General features: G+C 44.7%; 1 protein-coding gene across 6 annotated transcripts in view; it reads left to right on the top strand.

Moving 5' to 3' along the window:
- The window catches only part of ACSL1 (acyl-CoA synthetase long chain family member 1), a 65,858-nt gene that overhangs the window by 32,468 nt on the left and 13,653 nt on the right, over positions 1–19,737 (top strand). For 4 of the 6 annotated variants that reach the window (XM_042241364.2, XM_015104562.3, XM_042241365.2 and 1 more), the window contains exons 3-12: positions 4,371–4,485; positions 5,167–5,231; positions 8,640–8,741; positions 10,929–11,028; positions 11,243–11,421; positions 13,828–13,860; positions 14,013–14,064; positions 14,709–14,782; positions 17,149–17,226; positions 19,481–19,615. In XM_042241364.2, coding sequence (XP_042097298.1) covers positions 4,371–4,485; positions 5,167–5,231; positions 8,640–8,741; positions 10,929–11,028; positions 11,243–11,421; positions 13,828–13,860; positions 14,013–14,064; positions 14,709–14,782; positions 17,149–17,226; positions 19,481–19,615 — 933 coding nt within the window. Of the gene's footprint in view, positions 1–4,370; positions 4,486–5,166; positions 5,232–8,639; positions 8,742–10,928; positions 11,029–11,242; positions 11,422–13,827; positions 13,861–14,012; positions 14,065–14,708; positions 14,783–17,148; positions 17,227–17,295; positions 17,374–19,480; positions 19,616–19,737 lie in introns of all 6 variants that reach the window. The other 2 variants (XM_060406942.1, XM_060406943.1) reach the window with 1 other exon arrangement.

Here is a 19,737-nt window from a genome sequence, read left to right as displayed (position 1 = left end):
TGGCCCTGAATCCTCCAAGATGGTGGAGGTGGACAGTGTGTGGCAAGTCCCTCAGGCTGGTTTGAAGCTCACTCCACTGCATTTTAGACGTGGGACTGAGACAGGGAGGCCTCCCCAACGTCTGTCTGTTTTCTCATCTGCAAACTGAATACTCCCTTGCTTCCATCTCTCCTGTGCTCACATTTCGATGCCTAGCACCCATTGTAATGGGTGCTTCTGCCCCTTCTTCACTCACTGGGCATGGAGGACCTCGGGAAGCTGGCTGATTCAATGGTGGAGCGTCGGTAGTGAACCTGAGAGTTCGTAGTTTACGTGGTTGCATTTATGTTAGCATAGTGGAGGAGTCTAGCTATTAATACTTTTAAAACTCCCTGTTCATTATCCTGAAAGATCTGGTTGGGAGCATCCCCCGTTGGCTGGTCTTGAATAAAGACCTACTTTGTTCTGTCAGAGATCCCATGTTACTGGCGGGGAGAACGATGGCCAGAGGGCATCTAGGTCCCTGGATTGGAAAAGCCTCTTTGTGCCTGTTCATAAAAGGTGGTAGGTGATGATGGCCTGGGTAGGTAAGATGCATGGGAAATCTACATGCTGGGGGCTGGGGGAGGTGGAGAAAAAAGTCATTCTTTTCCCCCAAGGACCATGGTTCCACCTGCTTCTTTTCTCCCTAGAGATGGATGAGACATTTAAGCCCAGCCAAGTCGTCAGCTGTCTCTTTAGCCATTATCGGCTCTCCCTGCCCCCTCTCCGCTGTCTCTTCCTTTCCCTCCCCTATCCCTCCCACTGTCTAGCCCTATCCTTAGAGGGAATAAACCGTAGTAGTAACATAGTGGGTGGTTGACTGTTAGGGCCTATAGTTGTCTATTTTCTAGATCGAGATAAATGGGACCACAATTCGTAAAGCTCAGGCCTTTCTATCCTGGAGAAATTCTCAAGGATGTAATTATCTGCTTTTGCATTTAAATAAGGAAGTGACGCAAAATAACTCTCCCCACCAAGGTGTTCCTTTTCCTCAAATTACTGGCCAGAGTTCTAGTCCTGGGAACCATTGGTTCACAGATGGTTCACTGTGATCCTGTCCTCAACTGCCCTTGAGGGGAACTTGAACTTTGATTTCCTAACTCAGCCACGTGGGGAGACCGACCTCTAGAGGAACCTTTGCTTGTATAGCCGAATAACCTCGTGACCGCTGATTTGACTGTAGTGTGGTCACTACACACTGACTCACTCCTTTTTTGTTAAAACTGGGAAGACTGTAGAAAAACATTAAAGAGGAAATAAAAGACCCATAGTCCTCCGTGACTCAGTGTTACTGGTGATTTCCTGCATATTACACACAGGGTTGTTCTGTATCCCTCTCCCTATTTCTTGAGCACAGCTGAAACCCACACCTCCACACCAGACCTGTAGGATATGTCAGAAGTCCAAAAGGGCCAGATATAGATTTCTTCATTTAAGTAGGTGTTCCTAAAAATAGCTGCATGTACTTGGATAAGCCAGTAGTTAAATACCCTGCCCTTGAAATGGCTCCGTTTTGTAGCACACGCACACCTTTGAGCCCCCGCTGTTGTAGCTGTGCAAGCCCACACCTTTGCAGGTGTCACCAAGGTTGCCAGTGCTCAGTGTTTATGGACAGGACTTTAATTCAAGAAGAATGGTGGTGCATGTACATCAAAGATGATTTCTTATGGGCATGTGTGATCATCATCATCACCAGTCCATCCTAAAGGAAATCAGTCCTGAATATTCATTGGAAGGACTGATGCTGAAGCTGAAACTCCAATACTTTGGCCACCTGATGCGAAGAACTGACTCATTTGAAAAGACCCTGATGCTGGGAAAGATTGAAGGTGGGAGGAGAAGGGGATGACAGAGGATGAGATGGTTGGATGGCATCACCAACTCAATGGACATGAGTTTGAGTAAACTCTGGGAGTTGGTGATGGACAGGGAAGCCTGGTGTGCTGCAGTCCATGGGTCACAAAGAGTTGGATACAATTGAGCGGCTGAACTGAACTGAACATCATAGAGCAGCAGTTTTCAAAACACAGGCTTTATTGCTTGGTCTCCCCCACTTCCATTTCATTCATCCCTTTTCCTGAAATTACAGAGTATGCCTTACAGTTCGTTGATAATGTGACCTGTCACCCAGCGTTTCACCTATACCTTTTTGGCATAGAATTCGTTTACTGCTTCATCTCCAAACTTTTGCTACTTATTCTAATTTCTAATTAGAATAGTAATAAATATTTTGTCCTCGGGTTACTTTGTGAAGAGGATGGCTTTATTTGGGATGTGATTAACTTCTATAACTTTGATTTGACTGTTTTACCAAATAGTCCTGAAGACTACCTTCAAAGTCCTGAAGTTCATATATCACCAGAACGGTAGTGTAACCAGAGTTATTTAGCAAAAGTTGTTACAAAATGATACTCAAGAGCAGTGATTCTCCAAGTAGGAACTGGGGAATTGACCTGCTGTCTTGAAGAGATAGAGTCTGCACATATTCAAAGTTAAACTTAATCTGTTTTGGGCTTCCTTGATGGCTCAGCAGGTAAAGAATCTGCCTGCAGTTCAGGAGACACAGGAGACAGTTTCGACCCCTGAATTGGAAAGATCCCCTGGAGGAGGAGAAGGAAATGGCAACCCACTCCAGTATTCCTGCCTGAAAAATCCCATGGACAGAGGAGCCTGGTGGGCTGCGGTCCAAAGGGTCGCAAGGAGTGAGACACGACTGAACGACTAAGCACGCAAACTTAATCTCTTCTCTCAAACCTACCGCTAAGTCCTAGTGTTTGATTTTGGATAGACTGGAACTGCTGTTCTCATAGGCCTCCAACTCGCTCTTGTCCTCCTGCTTCCAGTAACCTGCCAAATCCCAGTCATTAGTGCTTAGTGCCTGCAGCATCAGACTTGCCCTGCCCTCATCAGGCCCTGGTCAGCTGGTCTGTCTCCATTGTGTTCTGCAGGCTGCTCACCCTCGTAGATTTCCTTCTAGGAATTACCCTGATCTTCACCACTTCCCTCCTGGGGACCATGTTGTTATTATTCAGTCACTTAGTTGTATCCAACTCTTTGCCACCCCCGTGGACTGTATAGCACGCCAAGGCTTCTCTGTCCATGGGATTTCCCAGGCAGGAATATTGGAGTGGTTTGCCATTTCCTTCTCCAGGGAATCTTTCCAACCCAGGGATTGAACCTGGGTCTCCCACGTCTCCTGCATTAGCAGGCAGATTCTTACCACTGAGTCACCAGGGAAGGCTTAATTTGGGACCATAATGCATCCAAATGGTGCACCAGATCCATGAAGGGCTGGCTGAAAGGTGGACTGCTGGATCACACCCCCAGAGTTTCCAACTCAGTAGATCTGGTGAAGAGCTTGCGAACTGCTTTCCCCACGAGGCCCAGGTGTTCCCCTGCCCATCCTACAAGGACTTCGGCTCTGGGGTGAGCCAGTGCCCTGTAGATTCCAGGCTTCTCCTCTCTCTCCGTTCCAGCCCCTTCGGTGCTCCTCTCCTCAGCCTGTACTCCATAGAGTCCCTCCAGTCATGTAGGGATGAGGAGTCCATGCACATCCGTACATGTTATAGCTGATGATGGTAACTAGTAGATGCTACATGGGAAACTGACATTCCTAACAGATTATAGGGTAGTTGGCAAAGAGGAAAAACAGTAGACATGATCTCCAAAAGAATATAGATAAGGTGATGGAAGTAAAACTGAGCGGTGTGTCATTTCCCCAAGACCAGACAGAATCAATCCTTTATCTGCCAGTGGCTATGGTTTGAGTATCATCCCAGTTGTGTCCAAGGGTTTGGTTTCCAGTCCTCAGACTCCTCAGCCTCGTCTGACAAGACCAATGCTTATAAGTCTGTGAGCCCCTTTGAGCCCCTTTTCCTTTCCCTCCGTCACTTCCTTTTCCCAGGGGTCTGTGTAGCTTAGTCGGTAAAGCATCTGCCTGCAATACGGGAGACCTGGCTTCAATTCCTGAGACTGGGTTCAATTCCTGGGTCAGGAAGATCCCCTGGAGAAGGGAATGGCAACCTACTCCAGTATTGTTGCCTGGAGAATCCCATGGACAGGGGAGCCTGGCTGGCTACAGGTTATGGAATCACAAGAGTCGGGCACGACTTAGCACTATCTTTCTTTCTTCTTTCTTTCTTCCTGGACGGACATGGGCCCAGCCTTGCTTCTCTGAGCGCTTGTCTTAGGTGGAGGATTTATGTCAGACACCAGCGCATCCGGCCCTGGAGTCCATGCAGCAAACGCTCACCCCTCCCAGGCCCTGGAGGGGATTGAGGGTGCACACGGTAGACATTTTCTTTTTAATGCTTTCTTCTGACCTTCTGTCTGTCTGTCTTTTTTCCCAGGGCAGTGATGGTGCCCGGAGATCCACACTCCTGGACAGTGACGAGCCCCTGGTGTATTTCTACGATGATGTCAGAACATTATACCAAGGTTTCCAGAGGGGCATACAGGTGTCCAGTAAGCATCGGCCTGAATCTGTGCAACTAGTGCTTCAGGTTTTTCCTTTCGACAGAGGGGTCTTTCTTCAAGAAGCCGTATTTGCTCACAGCTCTCTCCAACACAGCCTGGCTCCCAGCTCCCTGTCTCCTCCTGTTAACTTCTGCAGAGCGAGTCCCCCCGCACACAGGTCCCATCGGGTGTGGCCCATGGTCAAGGCATTTCTGCAGTCACATGCGGCGTGTTTCATGGAGAGTCACACATCCGTTAGCTCCGTACAGGCTCTGACATTTCCTGCATAAAGAGACCTGTTTAACCGGGCCTGATCCAACATTTCTCAAGCTTGCTTAACCAGGAGACCCATATTTTGAGAAATAAACATTGATACCCAAGGAAGTGGGATTCCATCAGAGACACTTGAGGGATATTGGCTCACGAGACTGCCCTTCATCTCTGACGGTGGCACCAGAGACCCCGGGTACCTGGCAGCCACGCCATCTCCCTCCTGCCCCATGTGAGAAACAAAATAGAAGTAGAGAAGCAAAACTCAGACCCAAACCCAGGGGGAAAGTGCGTCCGATCTGAATTCATTGTTTCACACCTGAGGACCACTTTGTGGAATGAAGGATACAAATGAGAACCTAGGAATATCTAGGCATGTTTAGCCCATCGTTTATTCTTTCATTTGTTTTCTTCTTTTAGATAATGGCCCTTGTTTAGGCTCTCGGAAACCAGACCAACCCTATGAATGGCTTTCATACAAACAGGTGAGTTTTCCGGCTCTGTGGACGCCTCACGTGAGCCATAGGGTGGGAACACGGCAGTTCTTGGAGCCTCTGAAGTTTGGGTTGGAAGGTTTCTATGGAGTGTAGATGCCGACCTGGCTCAGGGCTTTAGAACAGACGTGCAGCATCCCGAGACATTAAACACACAGATTTGGGGAACACTAGATCAGTAATTGAATGGGTGGTTCAAAGTAGTTTATTTTAGAACTGCTGTGGGTGTGTTGTGGAGTACAGTATAAGTTTTAAAATAAAATGCTAGAGGATTCTCTGGCAGTCCAGAGGTTACAGCTCTGAGCTCTCACTGCCAAGGGCCCAGGTTCAATCCCCGGTCAAGAAGCTAAGATCCCAGAAGCCGTGCAGTGTAGCCAAACAAATAAATAAAATGCTAGAAATGTGCTTGAAGCAGATGGCTCTTCTACCAGACCCCACAGGAGGATAAAATTACTTACTCCTTTCTGTCTTGAGGGTGCTGGACAAATACAGATGCCCCAGTGTAGAGGAGCCCTCTCATTTTATAGATGAGAGAAAATGGGCCCCAGGCAGGGCTGGGACTCACCCCTGGTCACAGCTGAACCAGGGCCAGGAGGGAGGCCCACGCCATCTGTTGTAAGGAGTCTCCAAAGCATCATACTGATCCTGGGGTGACCTTTAACCCGAGGGCAGCATGGAGAGCAGCAGAGATGACACCTGCGCAATCGGACAAACATGGAGGCAGCTGGGACCTGGGCCATCTCACTCCTGTCACTCTGGTCCCAGCAGGTCCATGGCTTTTAACTGTACATAGTAGTTTGCAGATGGCTGGTAGCAGAGCAGGAAGGCTTGCTCCTTTTTTTTTGTTTGTTTGTATCGTGATTACAAGTCTAGTTGCTCCTGACTCTGCCCAGTTCAAGGCAGCACCCCCGAGACAACGCGGGAGCCAATGGGGGCATCCGCTTTGCTGCTTTGTGCTTCCAGCGCAACTGTCCAGAGCGCTCCCTGGAGTAGGGGCAGGACGCAGAGGACCAATCCCCCTTCTGTGGCTGGGGCTCTGGGTAGTTGATGTGTCCTGGGAAGGGGTGGGGGTGTATGAAGTGGATTGTCGTTAGGATCTGCAAAACCAGCCTGTGGGAAAATGCTTCCTGGTCCTCCCACATCTGAGGATCAATGAAATGCAAAAGGCAAGAGAAATAGAGGCAGAGATAAAGAGAGACAGACAAGACAGCTTCGCATTCCTTGCTTGTAGGAATCACGAGCTGAAGGTCTGGTGAGCAGAGAGACTGCTGTTTTTATTTTCCCTTAACAGAGCCAAATAGTAGTTTTCCATCGAAATAGTAGTTTTCAGATCCTTCATTTTCACAAGTGGTGTAAAAGCAGTTCATGTTTGTTGGAGATTTAACATTGCACAGCGGTCTTCAGGCCTCACAGAATCTGCCAGTGCTTCTGGTTTGCATCATCTTCTTGTCATGTTACTGTTTTGTGCGGGTCTCAGCCTGTCAATAATCAGTATTGTGGCTGGGCCAGCCCTTGTAGTTCATAAGATGATTGCAAGATGCCCTTCAGCAATAACTATAAGAAACTCGGAAAAAATAAAGCTTTCTTACTACAAGACTTGGAAAATACACAGCACACCTGGGCCTCACAAGTGAGGTCTCTGGTAGGGGGAGAGACAGTGCACAGCACCTGGGGTTTTGCTTTATTGGGGTCAATATCCTCCCGTGGGATCTGGGTTCATTCTTATTGATGAATTTAAAGCACAAGAGCAGTAACTTAAAGCACAGGAAAAAGAAAAAACAAGTGGCCCAAGTGGGCAGTTATCCGCATCAACCAAGATCTCTAAAACAAAGGAGGCTTGTTTAGGAGGGGGCCTGGCTCCTTATCTTTTTCGTGGCTGGCGATGTATCAGCCTTGGAAGTGGATGCATCAGCCATCAAAGCTTAAGGCAGGTGCTTGGACTACCAAATAAGAGAAAACCAAACCCTTGGGCTTTACACTACCCTTTCTTGTAGTAATATGTTCCTGTATAGCTTCTGTTATATGTTGACTGCCAGAGGGGAAATAGGTCCCCCGCCAACGGGATGTTTGAGGCAGGTTGAAAATCCCTGGGGTTTCAGAAGGTGTTTTGTACATTTCAGACAGAGACCAGTGAAGATGAAAAAGTAGACTGAAGCTAACTTTGGATGTGTGTATTTAAATCATTTTCCCCCCCAGCCCAGTGATTCTGAGCTTTGGGGGTTAGGAATCCCTGTAAAGCTTTTCAAGGAAACGTCTGGACCATCTTTCTAGAGACCCAAGTGTGTGCATAGAATCCAGTAAGCTCTGCAGACCATCTAAGCACTCACAGGTTCCCAGCCCTTACAAACAAGCAGGAGTTGTGAAGCAGTCCCTGGGGTATGGGAGAATAAGCATGTTAATGTCCTTCTTGCTGTCACTCTTACTGCCATTGGCAGAGCGGGGATGGCACCATGTCCCCGAACCAACAGGCTTCTGGAGCAGCATCAGGTGTGGTTCTGTTCTCTGCAGGCGTGGGTGTGGATTTAAAGTGCTCCTGATAATTTACCAACCAAGAATAAAGAATTCCAAATTAACATTAAAAAAAAATTTTTTTTAAGTTCATTTGGGGTAGGAATGCGGAGAGGATGGGAAATTGGGGTAGGTAGATAGTCTTGCCTGTTTTTACTTAGTTGTAATTAATAGTGTACATTTTGTATTCATTTATCTTAAAATTGTAACAGACACTCAAGTTTGATATGGTTTTTTGTAATTGTAGTGTTTACTGGTGTAGAGCATTTTATTAGATTTACCATCATTTACTTGATCATCCAGCCATTGGTCTTTTTTTCTCCTAAACTTTTATGACTTTACATAATTTTGAAATACATATATTTGTACCTAAAGTCTTTTCGAACTTCCCTTTAGGACTGGATTATTTCGTAAGAACTAATTCTCAAGAACAGAGTTGTGGAGCCTAATGATTAGAACTCATCCTTATTTTCCAAAGGTCTCCCCCAAACTTGTCCTTTCTGTGTTTATAACAAAGGACAAGTTTCAGCTTCTTCATTGCTGTTTATAAACACAGACCCAAAATTCTGTGTCCCTGGGTTGCTTTTGTAAAACTAAAGTATAAAACAGAAACTCTGACGTGGATCGTGTGTGACCTGGCAGCTGTTGCGGTGAGATTCATTTGCTTTGCAGAGGGAGCTGTGTGATCAGTCCCCTCACCGTGAGTTCTGGAAAGTCAAACCTTGAACTTTACAAAAATTTGTAACTAAAGGGATATCTGTCTACCCCTGTTCCTTCTCTCTGGGCAGAACTGCTTCTTAGTGAAGATATTAGGCTCGGCCGTCACGGGAAGCTGTGTTCCTTGAGTTGGACCTGATGCTGTTCCTGACTGATTTTTCTCCTCTGTTGTAGGTTGCAGACATGTCAGAGTGTGTGGGCTCGGCACTGCTTCACAAGGGCTTCAAGGCAGCCCCAGACAAGTTCATCGGCATCTTCGCTCAGAACAGACCTGAGGTAGTAACCGTTAGGGGCTGGGCAACCACAGCTCAGAGAATTCTCCATGCAAGAGTCAGTTAGGGTTCACACCTGCCTCTGCCTCAGACCAGATTCTGTGGTCTAATCACCACCAACATAGCTCTTTGTTGTGCCTTAGAGAGTTACATGTATGAAAACCCAAAGCAGGTCTTTCTTAGCCTTTAAGTAGGGGGAAAAATATTTTTTTTTTTTTTAAACCAGGTCCCCAAACAGAAACTGACAAAGAAAGTCTTTGCTATATAAACAAATAAAAACAAATAGCTAACAAAAATGTCTTCCCACTTTAAGGACTTCCTCTGTGGTTAGAATAATAGTATTAGTCAATGACAGAGGAACTTGGGGACGTTTTTATCAGTAGCAAACTCACGCCTTTTCTTTCTGAAAGGTCTAGGCTTTCCCCCTGCTCAGACTGCAAAGTTTAAAATCTCAGGAGGCATGGGGAAGGAGCTTCAGCAGTAGCTGGCCGTAATTTAGACAGGCGGACTGTTGTTTGACCATCCAGGCCTGTGTGTGGTCTTCTGTAAACCACTGTATTAAAGTGAAATGAGAAGCGCCCCTGGAGTTATTACCTACACTGTAGATAAAAAATTAGTGGCATAGCTGGCACAGAAAAATTCAAGCGCTGGACTTGAAGAAGCTACATTGACTCTTAGACCTGCTTGGGTCCAAAAACTTGTTGGTTTAACATGCTACTGTTTTATAGTTTACAGTGGTTTCTCAGCATTTTGTGTACAGTTAAAGGAGGAATAGCATTTTCCACAGCTGGGCCACAATTAGGCTCATGGAATTTCATTTCTTCCATTTAAAGTGAAGCCCATTTGAATGAACACATCCAAAATTTTTGTTTCAGTGGAATATCACTAGTCATGAGTCTATGACTAGGACATAAATTCCTTACTTCATGGATGGAGTGGGCTTCTTCTGATATTTATCAGTTAGTTCACCAAATGTTTATTGAGAACCTCCTATATTGCCAGGCACTGCCAGGCACCAAAATACCACAGTGGATCTTCTTCATAAGGTACCTTGAAGACAGCCCCATAAACCCACATTTTCTTTTAATGTGTTGTGTGGACACGAAGTAGAAGGATTATGGGAACTCAGTCAAGGAGGACTTTCTGGAGGTGGCATCCAAGTGGAGTCTTGATGGCTGTAAGGGTGGGGAGGCCAAGGGAATGTCAGGAACAAGGGCATGTTTGCCTGGAGCAGTGTGTCTGTTGGGAGATGAATCATTTCATTGTGGTGGAGGGTGGAGTGGCAGGAAGAGAGAGAAAACAGCTCCAGGACAAGTGAACGTGAGTAGGCTGTGCTTCCCATGGCCCTGTGCCTTTACCCATGTGTGATCTGCAGATGATGGGCGCCACGAGGGTTTTCAGGGAGAGAGTGACTGCTGCATCTGCCTTGTAGGCGGGTCAGTTGCTGTGTGACTGATGGGTTTAGAGGAAGATGACCAGCAACCCATGTCACTTCCTTCCTTCCTCACTTTCCTGGGGAGACTTCCATGGACAGTTCTCCCGGTAGATGGTATGTCCCTCTCCCCATAGTCCTAGGCCTTATTGCACACTGTGACCAGATTGTTCTTCCTCGGACCACCAGTCACTGTTTGACGGAGGAGCCCCAGAGGCAGTGTCTTGCCTGGTTCATAGAGCCAGGCTCCTCTGTGACCTCAGACTGACTCCAGCCCTCTGTCGAGCTTAGCCATCCCAACAGCCCTGCTGGGCCATCCCTGCCAGCCTCAGGGCTCACTGACATCCCTCCTCCCTGCTTGGACCTCGTGGTCCCTCTCCTGGAGTCCCTGTGCCTTTCTCTCCATCTGTCGAAATTGTGCTGCTCTTGCCAAGGGCGAGCTTGATTCCCTCCCACTCCATGGAGGCCCACTGTGGGCTCTCTTACCTCTGAGCTCATCACTTTATTGTGTTGTTCATTCTCTTTTCACGTATTTGCCCCAAATCTTCAGGCAGATTGTACTTTTTTTTTTGGTAAGAACTGGGCAAGTGTTTTGCTCATTAGGAATCCCTCCAGTGCCTGACACATGGTAGTTGATACACAGATGTTAGTTTTGGTACATCCAGTGTTTCCACGTTGAGTCTTTAGAGTCTTGTTTTTCCTGGAAGGGTTCCATGGTGACCTCTCATATTCTCACCCCGACCTCTACTCTTTCTTTAGTGGGTGATCATTGAACAGGGATGCTTTACTTACTCGATGGTGATCGTTCCCCTCTACGACACCCTCGGAACTGAAGCCATCACCTACATCATCAACAAAGGTATGTCTGTGGTCTTTGGGAGCATGTTACCCTAGTTATTGGGTAGATACAGCAGCTACATGTAATGATTACATGATGGAATAGGGATTTTTCATTTAAATGTACACTTACCCTCCTATTCAAAGAAGGTAGTTCTTAAACCTGATGTCAGATGTTACAGTCAAGCTTTTAAATATCTCAGAGCTGCTTCCTCACTGTGTCTCTTTACTTCTAGCCGAACTCTCTCTGGTTTTTGTGGACAAGCCAGAGAAGGCCAACCTCCTATTAGAAGGTGTAGAAAATAAATTAATACCATGCCTTAAAACTATTGTTCTCATGGACTCCTACGGCAGTGATCTGCTGGAACGAGGCAAGAAGTGTGGGGTGGAGATCATCAGCATGAAGGCCATGGAGGTGAGTCACCCTGCCCTGCTCGCTTCCCTGAACAGTTCCTCCGAGGTCATTTTGATTCAACTGTGGTGTCTCTCCGGTGTGACCACAAAGTCCCAACTCTTGCTGGTCCTGTAAAGAGAACAGAAATCTGTCTCGTTACTGGAAAGAAGAATTCTGCACACATTTCCAGTGTTAACCCATCACATTCTGCCTAAGTGCTGTCATCTAGCAAGTTGCAGCGCTAACAGAGTCATTCTAGAACACTGACAAGCCCTGCTAATAAATGCCGGGAATGAGAATTTCAGGTTCAAGCAGAGATTTAAGTCTGTATGTCCTCTTTAAGTATTAATGTCTTTTACTTACTGATTTGTCTCTAAAACAGTCAGACATAGAAATCTGCCTCATTATTCTTTTTCCAAGGTTGCTTTTTTAGGCCTCTGGTGAATTTCTAGCATAGGTGCTTGATTTGATTTATTTTTCATTTTAAGATTCAGATTAATCACAGTTATAAAGGTAACCAGTCTAGGAAAATGAGTGGGTCCATGTTTAATCTGGTTATTCAACATTAGATCGTATTGGCTTGGCCAAAAAGTTCATTTTGGTTTTTCGTTAGATCTTACAGAAAAGCTTGAGTGAACTTTTTGGCCAACCCAATACAAGAAGCTGATGAAGCTGGTTTCCCCGGTTGCTCTTGGGTTAAAAGTTCCATCCACAATAGCGGGCAAGAGGAAGCTTCTGTTACGTGCACATCGCGGGAAATAATAGGTTCAATAGATAAATCATTCTCTTTCTGAAAATGTTATAAATATTTTCCTGGAGTTGTTATAAATAGTGTTTTGAATTTTATTTATAGTTCTCCTTCTACCAAGAATTTGAGCTCCAAGTAAGGATCTATAAAACCTTTTCTGGGGAATTTAGTAGGCACAGGGAATTTGTCATTTGTTCTATTAGAGTGTCAGCCACACATACGTATACACACAAACAATAGCATAGGACAGCAACCTGTAAGAGTTAATAGGTGTGCAGAATTGTTAAATGGGGTTTTTAGCTAGTTTTTCAGCTAGCGTTTCCCTGTTCTTTTTTCACTTGTAATCCCATTTCAAGATAATGTAATTTCTTTTCCTCCCATTTTTCCTCATCCCCCTACCATTCCCCAGACACATACACAGGCTTTTTTTTTTTTTTTTTTTTGGTCTTTTTTTGATTGCAATATATGATAAAGAATTAGAGATCTTAAGTTATATAGGAATTTTTAAAAGATGCATGGAAATTTGAATCTGATAAAAGATTATTTTGGGAAGAAATTAGAATTATCATTACTTTAGCTCTTAGTTGACTTCTAGTTGGATATCCGTGTCCCTATTTTTAATTAGTGGTCAATCATACACATAATTGAAAAGTGTGATTAGGATTTAAAACTGTATACTGGGCAGCAACTCACTGAGCCCTGAGTGGAAGTGAAAGTGTTAGGTGCTCAGTCGTGTTCAACTCTTTGCGACCCCACGCACTGTAGCCCGCCAGGGTTCTCTGTGCGTGGGGATTCTCCAGGCAAGAATACTGGAATGGGTTGCCATTTCCTACTCAGGTGAGCCCAGAGGCCACCCATCTAATTTCCACTTAATTCCAGGCACACTTGTTTCCTATGCTCACTCAAGCTGTTCAATAAGAAAATAACATAAATCGTTCATTCAAAAAATAATAGGTATTAAGGTGGTTGTGGAGATACCTTCATGTGGTAACAACATCAGAATGAGCCCGGGGTAGTAACAGAATTCTCCTTGAGATGCCACACCTCAGAACTGAATCTGTCCTTCTTAACCCTCATGGCCATTCGATGGTGGTCCTGGAGCTTCTATCGTGGCCTGATCTGTAATCATAGACGCCTAAGTCCTTTCTCCCCTCCATGTGGGGAACTGCAGATTTTTGAGCCTTTCCAGAATGGTCAGCATTTAAATCTGGTGGAGACTGATTTCTCTCTCCATACTGAAGATGTCAGTTTTGTAGAACCGGTGATCACAGATCAGTGCTGAGTTCTGATTCTGGGAGGGCGCAGAACAGCTGCCGTTCTCTGATTACTGTGAAGAGCTGGGCTTTGTTAAAGGCCATGATAGGAATGGCAGTGGAAACTGGAATCACATGTAAGAGACTTCGATTCCTGTCCTTGGAATCAGTCCTGTTTCCAAGGCTAGTCCTAAGGCCATCGATATGGTTTTATATAAGAGAGAAAACAACCATAAAACGGATTCTTAGAACAATGGGTAAGTATTTGGGTTCAGGTTAAATTGCTGTCGTTTATGTAATTTGAAATCTGTGCTGTCTTTGTGTCGGCTGTGAGTGAATCAATCCCGCAGAAAAGTCAGCTTGAACTGACTTGATGTGCCTTAAATGTTTCCATTTCAATTTTTTTTTTTTTCTCTTCTTTTTAAGGACCTGGGAAGAGCCAACAGACAGAAGCCCAAGGTGACTGCACTGTGTCCAACCTGGCCCCAGCCTCTGTCTAGCTTCTGTGTCTAACTAGTTCAGAGGCTAGTAGAAATATTGGGTCATAACAACTTAGAGTTTTCTATTCTTTTCTGATTTGTACTGGCTTTTTTCTTTTTATTGTGCTGTAGCCTCCAGCACCTGAAGATCTTGCAGTAATTTGCTTCACTAGTGGAACTACAGGTCAGTTTTGAAAAGAAATTGTTTCTAAGTGGTACCTGGAACTGTATATTTCCTGGTTTCTCTTGCGGATGACTTATTCGAATTGTAGATGGACTGGATGCAAAAGAGACAGAAGTGTTCAAGCCTGCCTTCCAGTAGCTCAATACAACATCCCCAGGATCTGAGTGTATCCTCACACATTTACATCACCCATCTTTCTGGGACAAACTATATCCATGGTTTCCAGAAATAAAATTCCTGGATTTTCATCTCTTATTGCTACATGCACCCACTAAGACTTGCCCATATTAGTAAAGATGGTTTAACACATTATTGACCTGGGGATTTTTCCAGAAACTAACGCCTGTGGCTGGCAATTTGTTATGTAAGTGAATGTTGAAACGTCTCCAATCAATAACGTTCAGGTAACAAAAGACGTATTAATGCACCTCTGGTCAACAAGTTGTTAAGATAATTAGCTTCATTTAAAGGATTACAGGTTGCTCAGGAATTCGGTGCAACTCAGCTTTTGGCTTTCACGGTGTACCTCGCATGAGAGGCATCGGGGGCCCTGATGATGTGGGGTTTATGGGCTTGTCTCACGTCCACCATTCTTGGATGGAGTTTCTGTCTTCTAACTTTATTTTGCTCATATGTGTCCCCAGGCAACCCCAAAGGAGCAATGATCACGCATCGAAATATAGTGAGCGATTGTTCAGCATTTGTTAAAATGACAGAGGTAAACTTGGGGGAGAGGGCCATCTTTCCGTGTATCCAGTGGTTGGCATCAGGCCTCAAGAATGAAGGAGGTCAAGGCCCCACCATCATGTTAGGCCCAGACTGTATCTGAAACACTACCCGAAACATAGATAAGGTCTGAGCTTTCCCGGGGTCTGAGGTCACCTCCCCTCAAATAGTTTTTCACTATGGACCTGATCCCCAACTCCCACTGTGACCGTTAACTTGAATTGACAGATCAAATTTATTACATTTTTTATATAGTAAAACTTCATTTGGATACTGCCTTATAAATGTTTTTAGGAAAGGACAGAGAAAAACTGACTCTCTTGTGATTTTATCTCCTGTTTTAGTGTGTAGAAAATAATTAATTTCTTTAGGTGGACAAGGAAATGTTAAATGTTGCTGAAGGTGTTTTGAATTATTATTGTTTTCACTGTTTATTATGCTTAATTTGACTTCCACTTTATATGAAGGATTAAAGCCTTGAACTTTAGATCAAATAACTTTATAGTTATTTCTAATACTTTTAAAATGTGCTGTATAAGTGCCTTAGTCTGTGTGGGCAGCCATAACAGAATAGCACAGATTGGGTGGGGTGGCTTCAACAGTAGATATGTATTTTCTCATGGAGGCGAGAAGTCCATGATCAAGGTGTCAGCAAATCTGGTTGGTTCTGGTGAAGGCTTTCTTCCTGGCTTGTAGCTGACTCCTCTCCATGCCTCCCTGCCCTCGCCTCTGTGTGCACGTGGAGACGTTTCTGGTGTCTCTTCCTGTCCTTAGAAGGACACCAGCCTGATTGAATCAGGGCCCCACCCTTATGAGTTCATTGAACCCGAATGACCTTCCCTGTCTCCAAATACAGTCATGTGGAGCGGGGTGGTTAGGGCTTTAAATATGACTTTGAGAGGGGTCGTTACAATCAGTCTGTAGCACCAAAGGTCTATTTCCAACTTGCCTTTTAAAAAAGTATGTATTGAATAATGTAATGAATACCTTTCCCTGGTATCCTTTGCACATTTTTTCATAATTTGCGTTTGCAAATTATGTGCCTCTGGAGGGATTCTCTAAGGTCTGCTTTTTGTGGTAGGAGCCTGTGCTTAATGGTTTTGGGGAACGGGTATCTTCAGCGACTGCGTAAGTGTATTCTTACACCTTCTTAGTCCTTTTGGTATATACTTTCTAAACAGAGTTCAACATTTAGTACTTTACCAAAGTGAGATTTTAATTTCCTCATTGGCCTTCAAAGATAACTTAAAATGCATGAATCATTGAGGCAAATGATTACAGTTAATGTTAATGTGAATATTATCGGGGCATTCTCAACTTTATAAAACTTCTCATTATGCAAATACACATTATTTGTTTGACCTAAATAAGAAAATTGAAGAGTATAGATGTTATTGAGTCTGATTTCTCATTATGTAGCACTTTTGTACTGACAGGTACCGGTTGGGAAGCAGGAATAAAACTAATCTCAGATTATGGCACAATCAGGCTACATCACGTATGATTGCTTTATTATGAAGGGTGGCCCAGCCTCAGAGAAGGGAGAGCCCAACTCTAAGCTGGGCGCATCATCCCTAGGCAACTTGACAGAGCCTTTGTTTCTTAGTTGGTGGGGCAGCAGCTCTGTTGGCAGCCCCTGTTTGGGCCAGAATTCTCTATATTAATAGCAAGAACATTCCATGCACATCCCTCACTGTGCCTGGCCGTAAATTAAGCTCATTCTTGGCCATGAAATGGAAACCAGATGTGACTTGAGATGCAGACCTGTCATGATCAGCATTTTATGGGAGAGCAAATTCCCTGGGGCCAGTTCAGAGCTTGCATTAAACACACTGGGATTTTTTTTTTTTTTAATGGGGTCTAGTAGGGCTTTAAGGTAAAAATGTTGATCAAACTAAAATGCTCAAAATACATTTGTACTGTAAATAAAAGGAACATGGAAATCTCCAAGTTTCTCTTTTCTCCCCTAAGTCCTTGACAACAAAAGATGCTGGTCTTTTGTTGGAGTGAAGCTTGTATTTCTTAAGGTGGAGCGGAGCTTGCTGTTCATCGAGGTCCTATAGCTTTGAAAGTCTGGGTGCTTAGAGCACATGATATCTGGCCATCCCAGTGTGGGCCACATTTTCCTAATTGTGACTCAAGTCCTGCATGGATTTACTTTGTCATTAGGAATGACCTCTACTCGATTTGAATAACTTATTAAAGTATTGCTTAGCATTTCCTTTTTCAATGAGAAATAATTGCAGATGTAACCTCATGCTGTTACATCTTAGCCTTGAGATGTTATGTGCTCTGAAACAAATGGAGAATTCCTGGAGATCCTAATGCTTTTCTGCCTGCTGATGTCTTTGCTTGCAGAACACGTTCATTCCTACCTCAGATGACACTTTGATCTCTTTCTTGCCTCTGGCCCATATGTTTGAGAGAGTTGTAGAGGTAGGCACTGGGTTTTATTTTGCCTGTGCATGCGCATTTGTTTGTTTTCTAAGTCGTTGTGTTTTACAGAAAGCACTTATGTTGAATGCCAGTGACACACACATTTCGTTTTTACCGCTTGCACACATGTATGAGCAGCTCATGCTGGTAAGTTCAAGTGTGTATACCATCCTCCCCGTAGGCAGCTCTTCGCTCAGCCCCTGTTTTAGAAATAGAGCTAATTATTTACGAGTATACTTTTTTCTGGGTCCAGGTACTGAACTCTAATACTCATTTTAAAATTAGAAGCTCAAACTTTTGAAGGACACAAATATGAATTCAGAAAGATGACTGTAAATGTAGAATTTTTATGAATAGCATCCCGCAAAGCCTGGTGAGGCTTGAGTTCTGTAAGATGTCTCTGTCTCTCTCTCTTTTTTTTTTTTTTGGCCATGGTGAGCAACTTGTGGGATCTTAGGTCCCTAACCAGGGATCACACCTGTGGCTCCCTGCACTGGAAGCGTGACGCTCTAACCACCAGACTTCCAGGAAAGTCCCAGAAGTTTTATTTTGTGCTTACTTATAAGGCACAAGTTGACTTCAGATTAATTTTTTTTCACCAATATCCCAAGTGCCCTTGGCAAAGTGGATGACCTTCAGCCAAGTTCTCCTTGAGTTGCTCACACACAGCTGTGTGACTCATTTAAAAGCTGACCAAGAACCATCTGTTTTTCCTTCTTGGACAGTTTTGCTTTGTATGCTTATGGGAGAAACAGTGAGCGCTGCTCATTCGTTTAATGTCTATTCATGAAGCACCAGCTGTGTTTCAGGCACTGGACAGGTATTGGGGGGTGAGGGGCTGATAAAGACTCTGCGCTTTGACCAGCTGCCACCCTGGAGGATTTACTTCTCCCAAAGGATCTGCCAGCCGACACTTCTGTTTCCTGCACACCTCGGGAGAACTTGCACGTGTACAGAGTTATCACAAGTGTGTTGACAGTGGACTGTAGTTACCTCCCTAGTTTTCACAGTGCCCAGGAGCCAGTCCACACTGAACAAAGCCTCTGAGCTTTAATTTTTAAACAATGAACCATGGTATACCGTTCTAAAGTGGTTTCTGCTTTCAAGCCTGAGGTCCTTTGTACTTCCGTTGCAGCATCCCTTGAATCTCTTTCTTTTTAAAATTTAAAACAGGCAGACTCTTTGTCAAGTGCCTGTGACCTGCCAGTGCAGCTTACCTCAGACAAGAGGAAGTTTAGGCACTAGGTTATAACCAAAGGCAGACTGTTCTGTGCAGTCTCAACTGATGACTCAGATATTTTTTAGTTAGATACAAACAGGAAAAATGAGACTTTAAAAGGCTTGGACTGGGGCTTCCCTGGTGGCTCAGTGGTAAAGAATTCGCCTGCCAATGCAGGAGACACGGGTTTGATCCCTAATCTGGGAAGATCCCACGTGCCGTGGAGCAGCTAAGCCCGTGCCCTACGACCACTGAGAATGTGCTGTAGAGCCCGGGAGTCACAACTACTGAGCCCGTGTGTCTGAACTACTGAAGCCTTGCACGCTACAGCCCGTGCTACACAGCGAGAAGCCACTGCAGTGAAAAACCCAAGCACCGCAACTAGAGAAAAGCCCCCACTCACGACAGCTGGAGGAAAGCTGCACAGTAGCGAAGACCCAGCACAGCCATAAATAAACAAACAAACATTATTTAGAAAGCTTAGACTGTAGGCAAGTAGCTAAGTTTTTATTATGGGATAAATTAGACCTAAATTTTCTGGAAGGCTAAAAATAACTTGGATTATCTGATACCATGTCCTTCCTTTGGCAGATACTGATCCTGAAACTAAAACAGCAGAACCTCTAAGATCATCACTAAAAACCACATTCCCTGGTTGCTGATTAGCTAGCTCCTCTATCTTCAGGATGATCAGGAGTAGTGCAATAGCCCCCTGTTGCACAAGGACCCTAAAACACAAGAATGCTGTTTCATTTTATTTTGTTTTATTTTTGGCCATGTCACATGGCGTGTGGGATCTTACTTCCCTGACCAGGGATCCAGTCTGCAGCCCCTGCATTGGAAGCTCAGGGTCTTAACCACTGGACCGCCAGGGGAGTCCCAAGAATGTTGTTTTGAAAGCTCCCTACATTTAGGAACTTTGTGATTTCTGGAAACTGGCCTGAAATGCTAAAACCAAAGCCTTGTGTGTCTGTGTGTGTTGTGTAGCCCCTGTTGCAATGATAACACATTAGATATTTCTGTTTGCCTCTCTAGTGTGTGATGCTCTGTCATGGAGCTAAAATAGGATTTTTCCAAGGAGATATCAGGCTGCTTATGGATGATCTCAAGGCCCTTCAACCCACCATCTTCCCCGTGGTCCCCAGACTGCTGAACCGGATGTTTGACCGAGTAAGTGCCAGGGGCAGAGTGTGGGATCTTGAACCCAAAATTCTCTGCAAACGTGGCGGCTGCTCTTAGACTCGTGGGACTGCGGTTTACTCCGCTGTTAAACCAGAGTCTGTTTACCTCCC

This window comes from Ovis aries, chromosome 26, assembly GCF_016772045.2.
Source record: "Ovis aries strain OAR_USU_Benz2616 breed Rambouillet chromosome 26, ARS-UI_Ramb_v3.0, whole genome shotgun sequence".
In the NCBI taxonomy this organism is placed as follows: domain Eukaryota; kingdom Metazoa; phylum Chordata; class Mammalia; order Artiodactyla; family Bovidae; genus Ovis; species Ovis aries.
Note: the sequence above shows the minus strand (reverse complement) of the source record. Positions and strands in the feature narration are given on the sequence as shown.